Source organism: Ochotona princeps, chromosome 14 (assembly GCF_030435755.1).
Source record: "Ochotona princeps isolate mOchPri1 chromosome 14, mOchPri1.hap1, whole genome shotgun sequence".
NCBI lineage: Eukaryota > Metazoa > Chordata > Mammalia > Lagomorpha > Ochotonidae > Ochotona > Ochotona princeps.
In genome coordinates this window covers 4,228,358-4,241,921 of record NC_080845.1, presented here as the reverse complement: position 1 = coordinate 4,241,921, position 13,564 = coordinate 4,228,358, and the positions used below count along the sequence as shown (strand labels likewise).

At 56.1% G+C, this 13,564-nt stretch overlaps 1 protein-coding gene across 2 annotated transcripts; it reads left to right on the top strand.

The window, feature by feature from the left end:
* The first annotated feature begins 1,424 nt into the window (after positions 1-1,424).
* PHYHD1 (phytanoyl-CoA dioxygenase domain containing 1) lies at positions 1,425-13,347 on the top strand. 2 transcript variants are annotated; one of them, XM_058672514.1, is made up of 11 exons: positions 1,425-1,568; positions 3,572-3,730; positions 9,106-9,181; positions 9,321-9,368; positions 10,547-10,602; positions 10,689-10,751; positions 11,570-11,588; positions 12,335-12,463; positions 12,553-12,657; positions 13,041-13,167; positions 13,262-13,347. In XM_058672514.1, exons 1-11 carry the CDS (start codon positions 1,536-1,538, stop codon positions 13,305-13,307), a joined length of 861 nt encoding a protein of 286 aa, XP_058528497.1. In that variant the 5' UTR covers positions 1,425-1,535; the 3' UTR covers positions 13,308-13,347. The 2 variants fall into 2 exon arrangements, with proteins under 2 accessions (XP_058528497.1, XP_004593562.2); XM_004593505.4 differs by having other exon boundaries at positions 11,567-11,588.
* The last annotated feature ends 217 nt before the right edge of the window (positions 13,348-13,564 follow it).

Here is a 13,564-nt window from a genome sequence, read left to right as displayed (position 1 = left end):
CCCCCCCTGCCCTTAGTGACCCCAGGAGAAGGGCATCCCCTCTCGCCTGGCCTGTTCCTGCCCCCTCAGCAGCCTCCGCCCCCGCTCTTCCTCAGCCCAGCACCCGGAGCCGGAGGGCTGGGTCTGGAACTGGTTAGCTTTTGGAAAAAACAACTGGGAACACCACCCACCCACTTCCCAAAGCTGAACAAACAGCGGAGGCCAGGCCATGACCGTCCCCCTCAGCGCGCGTGTACACACGTACACGACACACTCCCCCTGCCTGAAGCCCCAGCCATGATCTCTGTTGATCATAGCAATTTGGAAAACGTGGGCAGGCTCCAGAAGTTTGTTGAAGTCTAGGTGAAAAGTCTTCAAAAAGTGCGTGGAAAAGAAGCGTGTTAAAAAGAAAACGGTTTTGCACCGAGATACATTGAAACACCACATGTTCACAACAGATAAGCCCCTGTGGGCACTAGGGTGGCAGAGCCAGCCCCAGGCCAGGGTCCTCCTCAGCAGCGAGCCTCTCCGGTGTCTTCTGCCCAAGTCACAGATCGGGCAAGTCAGGCCACCCATGCCTGCCTCGTACTAGCCTTGGGATAGGGTCTGGGGGTGGGGGTTGTTGCCTGGCTGTGTCGCTGGCACCCTCTGGGCGTCTTTTAGAGTGCTGCATTGGAAGGAGTTGTAACCAGCTGGGCAGGACTTAGGCCTCCGACCTTCCCCCCCACCCCCACCCCGTCCCCTGGTTTGCCCCTCCCCCAGGTCCTCTCCGGAAGCTATGACAAAGCACCGCCCAGTGCCCTGGCCCAGAAAATAAGGCTTGACTTGGGGCCAAGGCTCCTGTGTCCTGGAGACACTGTCCCTTCGCCATTCACACCGTCATTTCTGGGAAGGCCAGCAGCCGGCTTTCCAGAGCCCAAGAGTGGGAGAAGGGCAGTGTGCCTGCGCTGCTCTGCCAGTTGGTTCCCCTCCCACCACCTCCCCTTCCCCTTTAGGAAAGCCCTAGGCTCTCTGCCTTGCTCTGACTCACTTAGCTCTGCCCTGCTGGCCCCCCATCACCCTGGCCCACTCTGCCTCCCACCCCCTGTACATGGTGACACCAGGGGACCCCAGAGGGCAGACAGACAGCCCTCAGGATCACAGCCAGCTGAGACACGGATGATGGCCCCCACACCCATCACCCCATCTGCCCAGGCAGGGCTGTCCGAGCTAGCAGGAGTCCTGGCACGGTAAACCCGAGTGGTTTCTGGAAAGGGCCCCAGAGGGAGTTGTTTGGTTCCAGGAAGGAGGCAGGAGAAGGCTAATCCTGGATTAGTGGAGGATGGGGCTAGAGCACAGCAAATCCAGGCCAACAGGCCAGCAGGGAGCCCAGGCCGCACTCTGTGTGTGTGTGTGTGTGTGTGTGTGTGTGTGTGTGTAATGGGGTGAAGAGTAGGAACGATGTTCTTTGGGTAGGAAAGGGTTAAGTACTCCTGGACCTCCCAGGCTCCTGTCCATCTCCTCTCCTGAACTTTGCCCTCCCCTCCTCCTGGACACAGCACCCAGCGCTGCCTGCAATGGCTCACCTCAGCCCCTCACAGCTAGAGAAGGTAGGGAACTACAGGGTGCGGTGCTGGGGGGCAGTCAGGTTGGTGGGGAGGGGTCGTCTCATCCTCCAGCAGCGCCTCCCCCAAACAACCCACTGTTAGCCAGAAGCCTGTGGTCTGAGTCAACCCTGAATTTCTGTACACTGCCCCAGGGTGTCCAGATCAGCCAGCCTAGCCCTGGCCCTGGCCGTGAGGAGGTCGGTCAACGTGAAAGGCTATATAACACCCGAAGGTGGAGTGACCCAGACTTCAAAGCTATTACCCTTAAATTCCTGCCCTGGGACTTGATACGGTCTCCCAGATACAAGAATCTCTATCTAGTTCAAGATCTTGTGACCACAGCCCTTGTCTTACTGGGCAGTTTCTAACACAGGCGCCACTGTGACCCCTGAAGGTGCCCTGCAGTCCCCTCAGGGAGCAGGGCCCAGCAAATACAAAGACACATGGCCCTGCTCGCCTGTTCACTAAGCCTGAGAACTCGTGGGCTGGGCCCCTGCTGGAGTCTCCCTGAGCAGGCTGCTACAGGTGGCATAGCAGGTGGCACTGTCTCAAGGAAGTCCTTTCTAGTTTGATCACCCAAGCAGCACACAACTGCCCTGCCTGGGAAGAGAGCAGGGCCTTGGCCCGTGGTGGGTGGCTGTGAATGCCCCACAGTGTCCAGTGGGAAGTGAGAACCAGTTCCTACTGGGGCTGAGGCTCAGTGCTTTGCGGTGGGCCAATGGGCTGCCTTCCCGTGACCCCATTACTGCTACGGCTGCTTTTCAAGCTCTGCTAGGGATCCTCAGAGTAGCTTCTGGAAAAGAAGACACGGGCTTTCTACTGTAACCTGGCAGGTGCGCTCTGTCCCCAGGCCAGCCTGCCCTAACCCTGCTGTCTTCCTGTAACCTGGCAGGTGCGCTCTGTCCCCAGGCCAGCCTGCCCTAGCCCTGCTGTCTTCCTGTAACCTGGCAGGTGCGCTCTGTCCCCAGGCCAGCCTGCCCTAGCCCTGCTGTCTTGCTGGACCCAGGGCACTGCAGCAGGAGCTTTCACATATATTGTTCCCTCCTCCGTCTGCGACACTCTCCCCTTCCATGCCATGTCCCCATGTCCTTTAAATGTCACTTTCCCCCAAGAATGCTCCCCCTCCTGGCGGGGTCAGCCGAGCCCCTGCCCTTAGCTTTTCTGGACCCAGCCCAGGACAGTGTTGGCCTGGCAACAAGGGATGCAACGCTGTCTCCCCATGGACAGCCTACCACTCACTGGCTTTGCTTCTAACAGTCTCTCCAGCGCCTAAAACCACCTCATGCCCAGGAACCCAGGCCATGTGGGAAAGACAAAGAGGGTGGACTTTGGGCATGTTTCTGGAAACTTCTAGCCCTCTGGGGAAAAATAGTGTCAAGACAATAGGATTTACTCAAAGCCAGGGGGAGGAAGAGGGGCGCTTCAGCACCTGAGAGAGGGGTATGGAAAATGTTAGTCAACTACTGACCCCCAGAGGACCCTGCTACTCTCCCCTCTCCACCTCATGGACAGAAGTGGGGGAGCCAGTCTGTAGAAGGCCCCTACTACCTTGGGGTCAGCTTGTCACAGTCAAGGGGAGAAAACACTGGAAAGGGAGAAAATCAGCCCCGTGGAGGTGACAGATGGATTCTCTGGGAACCCTCATTTACTTAGGGAGCACTTGTTGCTTCTGGCAAATATGTCTCTCTGTGTGTCTGTCTCCCTCAAACTTTTAACTTCTGCAATGAGCCACAACTCTACAGACCAGGAACAACTGGTCCCCCACGACTACTATATGACACCTGTCAATGGGATAAATGAGTCAGGTTGTTCTATGTAACACAGTGAGGACTGCCATCCCCCACCCCTTGCTCTCACCTAAGATCCAAGCAGCCAGCAGTTACTGCTCTTCACCCAGGAGAAACAACCTCCACCCCCTGAGTTGGGGGGCATCTCTTCTCCCCTAAGGTGGGTCTTGGGGAGCCCCCAGGGCAAGCCAAAGCCTGAGGCTCCTTCCTGCCCTGAAGTTCCAGAAAGATGGGTTCCTGGTACTCGAAGACTTCCTGTCTGCAGAAGAATGTATGGCTCTGCGGCAGCAGATAAGCCAGATAGTGGCCCAGATGGACGTCCCTCTCCACTGCCGCACAGAATTTTCCACTCAAGAAGAGGAGCAGCTTCGAGTCCAGGTAGGTCCCTGGGGCAGCCAGGATGGACAGTGGTCTGGGATGGAGGAACCCAGTCCCTGGCCTGATCCACAAGTCCGGAGGCTGCTTCTGAGACGCAGGTGGTGGCAAGGGTCGGAGCCCTTGAGCCCTTCAGCAACCAAGGAGGCCTAGTTCTGACACATGCACTGTATGGTCAGACCACAGATGGTTGGAGATCAACTCCATGGCTGGAATTTTGAGTCCCGCGATCCAGTTCTGGGGATCTCCAAAGAAACTTCACCAGAGGTGACCCCAGACCTGACTTCTATGTGTGCCAGCCAGTGCAGAGTTCAGTTCAATCTGTCACCCACACCAGCCTACACACAAATGGTGGTTGCAATTGCCCGGTCAGTTCTGTCCCAGCCCCATCTCATATGCAAACCAATGAATGCTGTGGCCAAGCCCAACACTGCCTGCCACACACTTGGCCCTCATATACATCAGTGGGAACTTCCGCCTAGTCAAAGTGACCTCCAATAACCTCCACCATGCCTGCCCCCAGCGTTGATTCGTGCACATGCTAGTATGTACAGCAGACTGATCCAGTCTGTCTTGCATCCCATTTGGCTCTTGTACACGTCACTGGGTGTTGCAGCCTAGCTCAGCCCGATTGACTCCACTCTCCAGTCCACCACCTGTCCAACCAGACCCACCTCAACCCTGGTTCTCTTGCTTACTGGTGGGAACTGCAGTCCATTAAAGGGGTGCCCACAGCTTTCCAGCTAGGCCCACCTCCGGTCCCAGATCTTCTACTTTCCAGGTGGTACTGCGGTTCATTCTGACAGGACTTTCCCCTGTTCCCAGCACTTGCCAGCTGGGATGCTGCGACAAAGTCCGAGCAGCCCACACTCTGGCTCACGCATGCCCCGGTGACTACGGTCGCTCAGTCCAGCCTGTCTCTTCTGCTATTCCGACTCACATGCACGCCAATGGGTTTTGTAACCCTACCCAACATAGTTAGCCTCAAATCTCAGCTCTCACACTCACCAGTGGGAGCAGTGGCCCAGCAGGGGAGCCCCCAGAGCCCTGCTTCTGGTCTCACCTCCTGACCCAGGGTCTTGCATGTGCTGGTTAGTGTGGCAGCCCAGCCTGCCATGGCTCAGCTCACCTCAGCATTTGCTGGTGGGTGCTGTAGCCTGGCCTGGCCTGGTCTGCTTGCAGTTCCAGCTGATGTTGGTGGATGCTATAGCCTAGCCCAGACTGAACTGCTCCCAGTCCCAGCTCTAATGTGAACTGGCTGGTGTTGTGGCCCAACACAGCCTGTCCTGCTCCCCTTCCTGGTTATCATATCTGCCAGTGCATGCTATAAATTGTCCCAGCCCAGCCCATACCCAGACCTGATCCACAAGTATGCTGGCAAGTACTATAACCTGGCGTGGTCTGGACTGCTCCCAGACTAGGTTCTTGCATCCACCTTCAGGAACTGCATCTTGACGGAGGAGTTCCCCAAGTTCCTCTATCAAGTCACCTCCCAGTCACAGATCTCATGTACATGGGTGGGTTCTTGCCCTTCCTCCTGTCCTGGCAGGTACAGTGGCTGTGCCCGATTGGCCCACACCCATTCTGGGTGTTACCTTCAGATGCTACAGCCCAGCCCTGCCTGGCCTAACCCCAGACCCAGCTCTCACATAGTTCAGTGAGTGCCAAGACCTAGCCCAGCCTATCTTATAAAAACACCCTGACTCTTGTGAGCAGCAGAGGGAGTTGGAGCCCAGCCCAGTCTGGCGCAGCCCAGTCCACAGTCATGCTGAGGGATATTGCAGTTGTGTCCAGCCCTGATTGCCATCCCTCTTCTAGCTCTCACACTTACCAGCGGGAGTCACTGCCTAGCCAGGACATTCCCTTAGCCGCCCATCAGATCTGATCCCAGCCACAGATTTCGCATGTGCCAGGGACTGCTCTGACCCAGCCCAGCATAACCCATGCGCCGTCTTGGCCTTTGCCATTGGATACTCCAGCCTAGCCTGGCCCATCTCCAGTCCCAAGTCTCACTGGTGTGTGCTGCAGCCTAGCCCTACCCCATCCCTGGCTTTCATGCAAACTGGTAGGTGTGATAGCCTGTGGCCTGGCATGGCCTGTACCCTATCCTGGCTCCTGCTTATGCCAGTGTGCTGTGGTCTTGTGCAATCTGTCTCCCCAAAGCCAACTCACACACTTGCTGGTAAGTGGAGCAGCCTTGCCTGGCCTAACCAACACTCAGCTCTAACTTATGTGCTCACCAGCAAGAGCGGCAGCCCACCAGGGGAGTACCCCTAGTTCCTTCACCAGGCCCACTCCCAGACCCAGATCTCATGCGTGCCAGTGGGTGTTAGGCCCTTACCTGGCATAGTCTGTCCCCCAGTCTTGGCCCTTGTATGTGCTGGTGGATGTGGCCCGATCTGCGCTGCACCCAATGACTGCGTGCAATGGCAGGTGCCGTATCCTCTGCCATTGTAAGTGCATTAGCAGGTTCAGAAGTTGGATCCAGGGCCCGGTGCGATGGCTCAGTGGCTAAATCCTTACCTTGCAAGTGCCAGAATCCTATATGAATGCCAGTTCATGTCCTGGCTGCTTCACTTCCCTTCTAGTTCATTGCCTGTGGCTTGGGAAAGCAGTTGAGGTTGGCCCAAAGCCTTGGGATCCTGCATCTGCATGGGAGACCCAGAAGGAACTCCTGGCTTTGGATCGACTCAGCTCCAGCCATCATAGCCATTTGCAAAGTAAACTGGTAGATGAAAGATCTCTCTCTCTCTCTCTCTCTCTCTCTCTCCTTCTCTCCTTCTCTCTGTAAATCTGCCTTTCCAATAAAAATAAATAAAAAAAGGAGTTGGATCCAAAGCAAAGGAGCCGGGACTCAAAGTCAAACCTGCATCCCATGTGGCAGGCCGATGTCCCAAGCAGCAGCTTCACCCACCATACCAGGGTGCTCCCCTCACCTGAGGCAGGGTTTGGCATCAGACTCATCCAATTGCAAGTCCATGCTGTTCACTGCTCAGCTGCATTGCTCTGTGGCCAGCTACCCAGAGCCAGCTGGGCTGCCTGTGTGAATCTTAACCCAATCAGACCAGCAACTCTGATTCCTCTCTTGCCCCCACCAAGGCCCAGCAACCTCCTAGGCCACGTGATGAGACTCAGTACAGTTATAGATGGAACACCAGGATTTTGCATGGTCTGAACTCATGAGTATGTGCAGGCAGCCAGGTATACTCACTGAATTCATGCTCAGGGCGAGGAGCTACTGCCATCTGGTGGACATGAGGGGATCTGCAAGCCACGAAGCAGGTGAGGTGTCTTGCAGGAAACAGGTTTCCCCCAGCCAGCTGGCCTCTTGCGCCTGCACAGCCGCTTTGCAGGTGAGGGGTGCAGAGCCAGGTCACCAAGGGCTCCAGGGCTGAGGCACCGAGTCTGTACTTCCTCAGCCACCTGCCAAAATGTTCCAGAGAATATTGGTTACTAAGATGGGCACCAGGTGAGAAGGTGTGTGTGCCTTGGTGAGTAACACTGGCAATGACCCAGCCCTGTGCCTGGTCCGCGGTGAAAGTCGAAATTCATGACGAATATTAAGAAAAATGGTGAAATTCAAAATTCACAATGGAAATTGCAAAAAAAATATTTAAATGGATTTTCAAAAAGAGAAAGAAATGACATTCCTGCCTCAATCTCCCTTTCACGTGGGTCCACCTTGATTGAGTTATCTGTAAACTGCACAAACTCTAATAAGGCCAGGCTAATGTGTGACGGTTCAGATTCCACTTGGTGTCTGACTTTGGGATACATGGTTAAAGAATCCCGGCTCCCTTCACCTCCTCCTCCAGCTTCCTGCTACTTTGCACCTGGAAGACAGCAGGAAATGCCCCAAGCGTTAGGGCCCCTGCAGTCCATGTGGGAGAGCTGGATGGAGTTCCAGGCTGCTGCCTTTGGCCTGGCCCAGCTCTCACAGCTGCAGGCATTTGGGAACTAGACATATGTCATATGTATGGCACCTGGATACGCCTGAGCAGCTGTAATGTCTTACTGGTTCCCTCCTACACAGTTAAATGAAAGCTTTAACACGCCTTGAACATCATCAGCCTTTTTTTTTTTTTTTTAAAGATTTATTCCTTTTGTTACAGCCAGATATACAGAGAAGAGGAGAGACAGAGAGGAAGATCTTCCGTCCGATGATTCACTCCCCAAGTGAGCCGCAACGGGCCGGTACGCACCGATCCGATGCCAGGAACCAGAAACCTCTTCCGGGTCTCCCACGCGGGTGCAGTGTCCCAATGCATTGGGCCGTCCTCCACTGCTTTCCCAGGCCACAAGCAGGGAGCTGGATGGGAAGTGGAGCTGCCAGGATTAGAACCGGCGCCCATATGGGATCCTGGGGCTTTCAAGGCGAGGACTTTAGCCGCTAGGCCACGCCGCCGGGTAGAAAATGCAAAATCTTAACCACATCCTGTGATTACTTCATTGACATTTCAATTGTAGTTCATACACAACCGGCTGCTATACACCTTAAAATGGCTATAGGGTACTATTCAGCTGTCTCGTGTCTATTTTCATTTTTTTATTTAGTAGTTTATAGTGTTGAAGCATAATTTTGACTGAACTTGGTGGATTTGGGGATAGTTCATGTTGGCTTATAACAAGGCATATGTCAACAGTTGAGGAGCAGCACAGTTTTAGGAGGGGTGTGCAGAGAAATCTTCAATGCCTTAGTGAGGAGTAACTTATCTTTGTGTCCCACCTAGTAAGGTATACGTGAGTCCAGGCTAACCGGTTTTTTTTTTGAGGGGGGGCTTCTGGAGCGACCCTGATTGTCATTGCAAGAGAGGGTGGGATCCAAAGTTGAAACTAAGTAAGCACCAGAGAAAGCTCCTCTCTCAATTCCCGAAGGAAATGTACTGTTCTGTTTCCGCGGACCACTCAGGGCTCCTGGCCGTTGTTCTGATGACATTGGCTCCTGCAGGGTAGGATTTGGGCTTTTTCCATCCCATAAAACAAATAAATCTTTTTTAAAAAGAGAAAGGAAAGTGGAACAGCCAGAACTTGAACCACCGCCCATAGGAAGTGCTGGCGTTGTAGGCGGTGGTCTTACCCACAATGCCGCACTGCCAGGCCTTCAGTATTTTCACTTTTTGGTGTGTTCACGTGGTCTTAACCCCACTGGAAGCCAAAGAGTACATGCCCTGCAGTATCAGAGGAGTCCAAGGAACGCTGCATTGCTAGCTTCTGGCTGTGATGCCAGGCGTGGGGGGCTCACGGCCTGAGCCCCTGCATGCAAGTTTGAGGAGCCCCTTGGGAGGCAGAGGAGGGGGGCATCTCAGCTTCCCCTTCTTGGCCAGGTCCAGCTCTGGCCCTGGATTCCCTCCCTGTCCCCATGATCTTCTCCCCAACAGGGTGACAAGGACTACTTCCTAAGTAGCGGAGACAAGATTCGATTCTTCTTTGAGAAATGTGTCTTTGATGAGAAAGGTTTGGTGCAGAGGAGAGGGGAGCAGAGATGTGGTGGGAGCCACGTGGGGTGAGGAGGTGGGTGGGGCTGGACCTGGGACTTGCCACCCTCCAAGGGCTGGACCACCTCTCCTGGTTTTACCTGTGCTTTGTGCCGCAGGGAAATTCCTGGTTCCTCCGGAGAAAGCCATCAACAAAATCGGCCATGGTGAGTCGGGGCCAGGGTAGCACGGAGCTGACGGGAGGCCCTGGAGAGGCCTTACCGAAAGCCCCATGCGCAGTTGGAGGGCAGGCAGTCGGCGGTTCTAGCGGGCAGGTCCCTACACCTGTCTGTCTCCTGCAGGTGCTACCATAGCCCTGGGAGGTCCCGCCCTGGGCAGGGGGAGGGCCCCTTCACCTGGTCTAGTTTGGAAGCCCCAGGCGGTGGGGTGCCTCCCACAGGGGCTGGCATGGTGCCATGCTCCCTGTCCTCTTCTGCCTCTTTATTTTTTCTTTTTTTTAAAGGATTGGAATTTGTCATTAATTTTGTTGACTGGTTATTTTCCAACAATTTAAATGTCTTTATCTTTTCTTTATTTCAAAGCTACACACACATACATTCACAGAGAGCTTCCTTCTGCTGGTCCACCCCAGTGTTTGAGCCAGGTCTCGCACACAGGTGGCAGGGAGTCACCTAGCTGAGCTGTCACCTGCCTTCTTCCCAGGGCGCACAGGGAGCTGGAGTGGGAGGCACAGTTCAGACATGAACCCAGGCTCTCCAACAGGGGGTGTGGGTGTCCCATAGGGTGTGTTTACCACGGCCTCCAAAGCCCACCCAAACTGCTGATTTTGAAACTTGAGGGGCTGGCGCAATGGCTCAGCTGACTGATCCTCCACCTCCAAGCATTGGCATCCCATGCAAGTGCCAGTTCATGTCCCAGCTATTGTACTTTCCATCTAGCTCTCTGCTTATGGCCTGGGATAGCAGCGGAGGATGATCCAAAGCCTTGGGATCCTGCACCCACCAAATAGGAGATCTGGAAGAAGCTCCTAGTTCATGACTGACTGCCACAGCAGTGCCTCCCTCCCACCTCCTGGGGCGCAGGACTGTCTTTGTAACCCTCATTTTACACCAGAGGAAATGGAGGCTAGCAGGCAAGAAGTGGTGACATGAGGTTACACAGAATAAGGGACAAGCCCCTCTGTGAGGGGTGAGGAGCTGGCGGGCTGGAGTGAGGTTTCCAGACGGACCAGAAGTGTCAAGAACAAGATCATGGGTGGGCCCTCAACCAGTCACAGACAAGCGGGGGGTTGGATGCACAGCAAGTAGATACGAATGTCCAAGCCTGGGTGTGGAAGGGACACATGGGCTTGAAGCTGGTGCCTCAGCTCAGCTCTGCCCCACAGCTCTGCATGCCCACGACCCAGTCTTCAAGAGCATCACACACTCCCCCAAGGTGCAGGTGAGTGCGAAGCAGGAATGGGGGTTGCTAGGGGATGTGGGTGTGGGCAGGTGCGCAGCCTGGACATGACCTCTGCTTCCTTCCAGGCTGTGGCCAGAAGTCTGGGCCTCCAGAAGCCGGTGGTGGTGCAGAGCATGTACATCTTTAAGGTGAGCATGTGGTTCTCCCAGGCCTTTGATTCACCTTATGTAAAATGGACATAGTACCCTCTTCCTGCCCAAAGCTCCTGGGATTCTTGCAGAGCTGGTAAAGTGGGCCTCCTCCTCTGGTGGGTGCTCTGTGAAAGCTTGTATGTGGGAGGGAATGGGTATTTACCACTGAGCTGAAGCTACTGCTTGGGCATTCGAGTCCCAGCTGTTCCCTCCATGGGATTCCAACTCCCCACGGATGTCCACCCTGAGAGGCAGGAGGGGACCACTCCAGCACCTGGGCCCCTGCCACTGGTGTGGTGGGCTGGGATGGGGACCACTCCAGCACCTGGCCCCTGCCACTGGCGTGGCGGGCTGGGATGGAGCTTTGGTCTGGATAAGGCTCAGCTGCTGCAGGCCTTTTGGGGATTGATCCCACAGAGGAGAAAGATTTTTCTTTCCAGCTTTCAAATAGAAATGAAACCAATAACTTAAAAAGAGCTGGTGATAAGACTCCACCCCCACCCAGGGCTCTGGCCTCTCTTTCTTGGCTACGGAAGTACTGAAGGGCCAGCTCAGTGCCATCGCCTTCACGAGGCCTTCAGATCCTTTGAGAAGTCTGTGTTGTGGCCTTTTCTCCGCCCTCACTTGGCTCTGCTGAGCGTTGTCACCCACAGTGACTGCAAGCTCCTGGGTGGGCAGCATGGTTGGCTCTTGGCGTCCCTCCTGGGCCTGGCACCCAGGAGGCACCTGATGGGCAATTGGGACTGGACCTCCTGCATACTCCCCATGCCCCTCAACTCCTCTCCTCACCCTGTTCTTCCCTTCTCTTGCAGCAGCCTCACCTGGGCGGTGAAGGTGAGCTGGGAGTTGCTGAGGGGTCCTGCCAAGGCCTTGGGGGAGCTCGGGGACTGCCGTGGGGAGCGTCAGGTCTCTGGAGGGAGGAAAAGCACCTGCTAAGGACTGTGGGTCAGAGGAGGCGCAGCGGGTCTGCCTTCCTCTCCTGCGAGAGCCCGGGAGCGCTTGGCCTAGTGCTTGGGGAGATGGATAGTTCCCTTTCAAAATACAGATTCCTGGGCCCCATTGCTGGAGGGCCTGAGTCAACAGGGATCTATAGGGCCTGGGAATCTGCCTTTTAAACACACTCTCTGGAGGACGAATTCAGAATTGAATTTGCTGATCTGGTTCCAAACCTTTCTGGATGCACAGAGATGCTTTTACACCCCCACCCCCAGCAGGCAGGTGGGCCACGTCTGCGTGGGCCATGCATGCCTGCTGGCAGGGAGCTCACCCCTCACAGGAGGCCCTTTCCTATCTTGCCCTCCCCCTAGCACTCCGCCTGCGGGCAGTCCCTGGGAGGGATGGCCACACGTCTACCCCGCCCTCTCACCCCACACTGCACCCCGCACTCCAATCTATTCAGATTCCTTTCCCAAAAGGCCTGAAGCACCCCCATCCCAGCAGTTTAGGGGAGAGACCTTCCTCTGGATGCTGCCTGGGGGGAGCTGGCCTTGGACGGCTCTGAGAGCCCAAGGCCGAGGTGAGGGGGCACTAGCACAGCCCCCCGCCCCCCACCGTTCCTCACCCAAGGTGGTCTTGTGTAGTCACCCCCCACCAGGACGCCTCCTTCCTGTACACGGAACCTCTGGGCCGGGTGCTGGGCCTGTGGCTGGCGCTGGAGGACGCCACCCTGGACAACGGCTGCCTTTGGTTCATCCCGGGTTCACACACTGGTGAGGACCCCTGCTCTCTCCCTGCCCAGCCTCCGGCCCCAGCCCCAGCCCCTCCTGCTGAGGGCTGACAGCTCCACCTGGGCCTGCAGGTGGCGTGTCTAGGAGGATGGTGCGGGGTCCCACAGGTACCAAGTTCCTTGGGTCAGAGCCAGAATGGGACGAAAGTTTGTTTGTACCCATGCCAGTGTGCAAAGGTAGGCGGGGAAGCCACACAGAGGGTGCTGGGAAGGTGAGAGGCAACATGGGCATTGACAAGCCCTGGGCCAGCTGGGGTCCAGGAGGGCTGCTGACCACGGGCTGCTTTCGGGGCAAAGGAGCGAATTGCTGTGGAATTGCCTTATGGAAGGTGTGTGGAGCCCAGGGCTGGGCTAGGGCGCTGGCTGACCAGCGCAGGGCAAACTTTATGGCCCTTGCTAAGGCCTCAGGCCCCAGTGAAGAGATGTGTGCTCTAAACAGTGCAGCCTGGCACCGCCTTCATGGAGCCACCTGCAGGTGTGGGGGTGGGGCGAGGGCTGTGATGGAGACAGCAGGATACTCTAGGGATGAGAAGGTCCTCTCAGTGCCTGTGTTCCCACAGGGGCTCTGGTCTTAATCCATGGCGAGGTGGTGCATAAGAGTGAGCAAAACTTCTCTGAGCGCTCGCGCCAGGCCTACACCGTCCACCTCATGGAGGCCTCAGGCACCCTCTGGAGCGCCAAGAACTGGTAGGTGGCAGGTGGGTGATGTGTACCCTGACAGTCCCCTCCCCAGGCTGGGGGCTGTGAGCAGTAACCAGGCCATCTTTTCTGTTTTCTGCAGGCTGCAGCCAACAGCTGAGCTGCCCTTCCCCCCACTGTACACCTAAGGGCCCTTGAAGCTGGGGCCTGCCCCCTCCTGAGCAAAGCTGTGGGACAACAGTGTCTGCTCCGACCCTGACCTCCCTGGGACTATCTGAGCCATCTCAGCCCTGCGGACTCCACGGGAGATGAAGCTTCCTCCCTCCCCCAAGATCTTTTCTCTCTTCCTCCCGACACACCCTCCCCACTAGAGCGAAGAATAAACTTGAGCTTCTCTGGCTGCTTCTCTCCTTGCTCTGCAGCCTGCCACCTGCTGAAGCCATTG

Excerpts from the sequence above, each read along its gene's own strand:
- PHYHD1 (XM_004593505.4), top strand. The coding sequence starts at position 1,536 with ATGGCTCACCTCAGCCCCTCACAGCTAGAGAAG. Across the intron at positions 10,752-11,566 it reads AGAGCATGTACATCTTTAAG|CAGCCTCACCTGGGCGGTGA; the intron begins GTGAGCATGTGG and ends CTTCTCTTGCAG. Across the intron at positions 12,658-13,040 it reads ACCCATGCCAGTGTGCAAAG|GGGCTCTGGTCTTAATCCAT; the intron begins GTAGGCGGGGAA and ends GTGTTCCCACAG.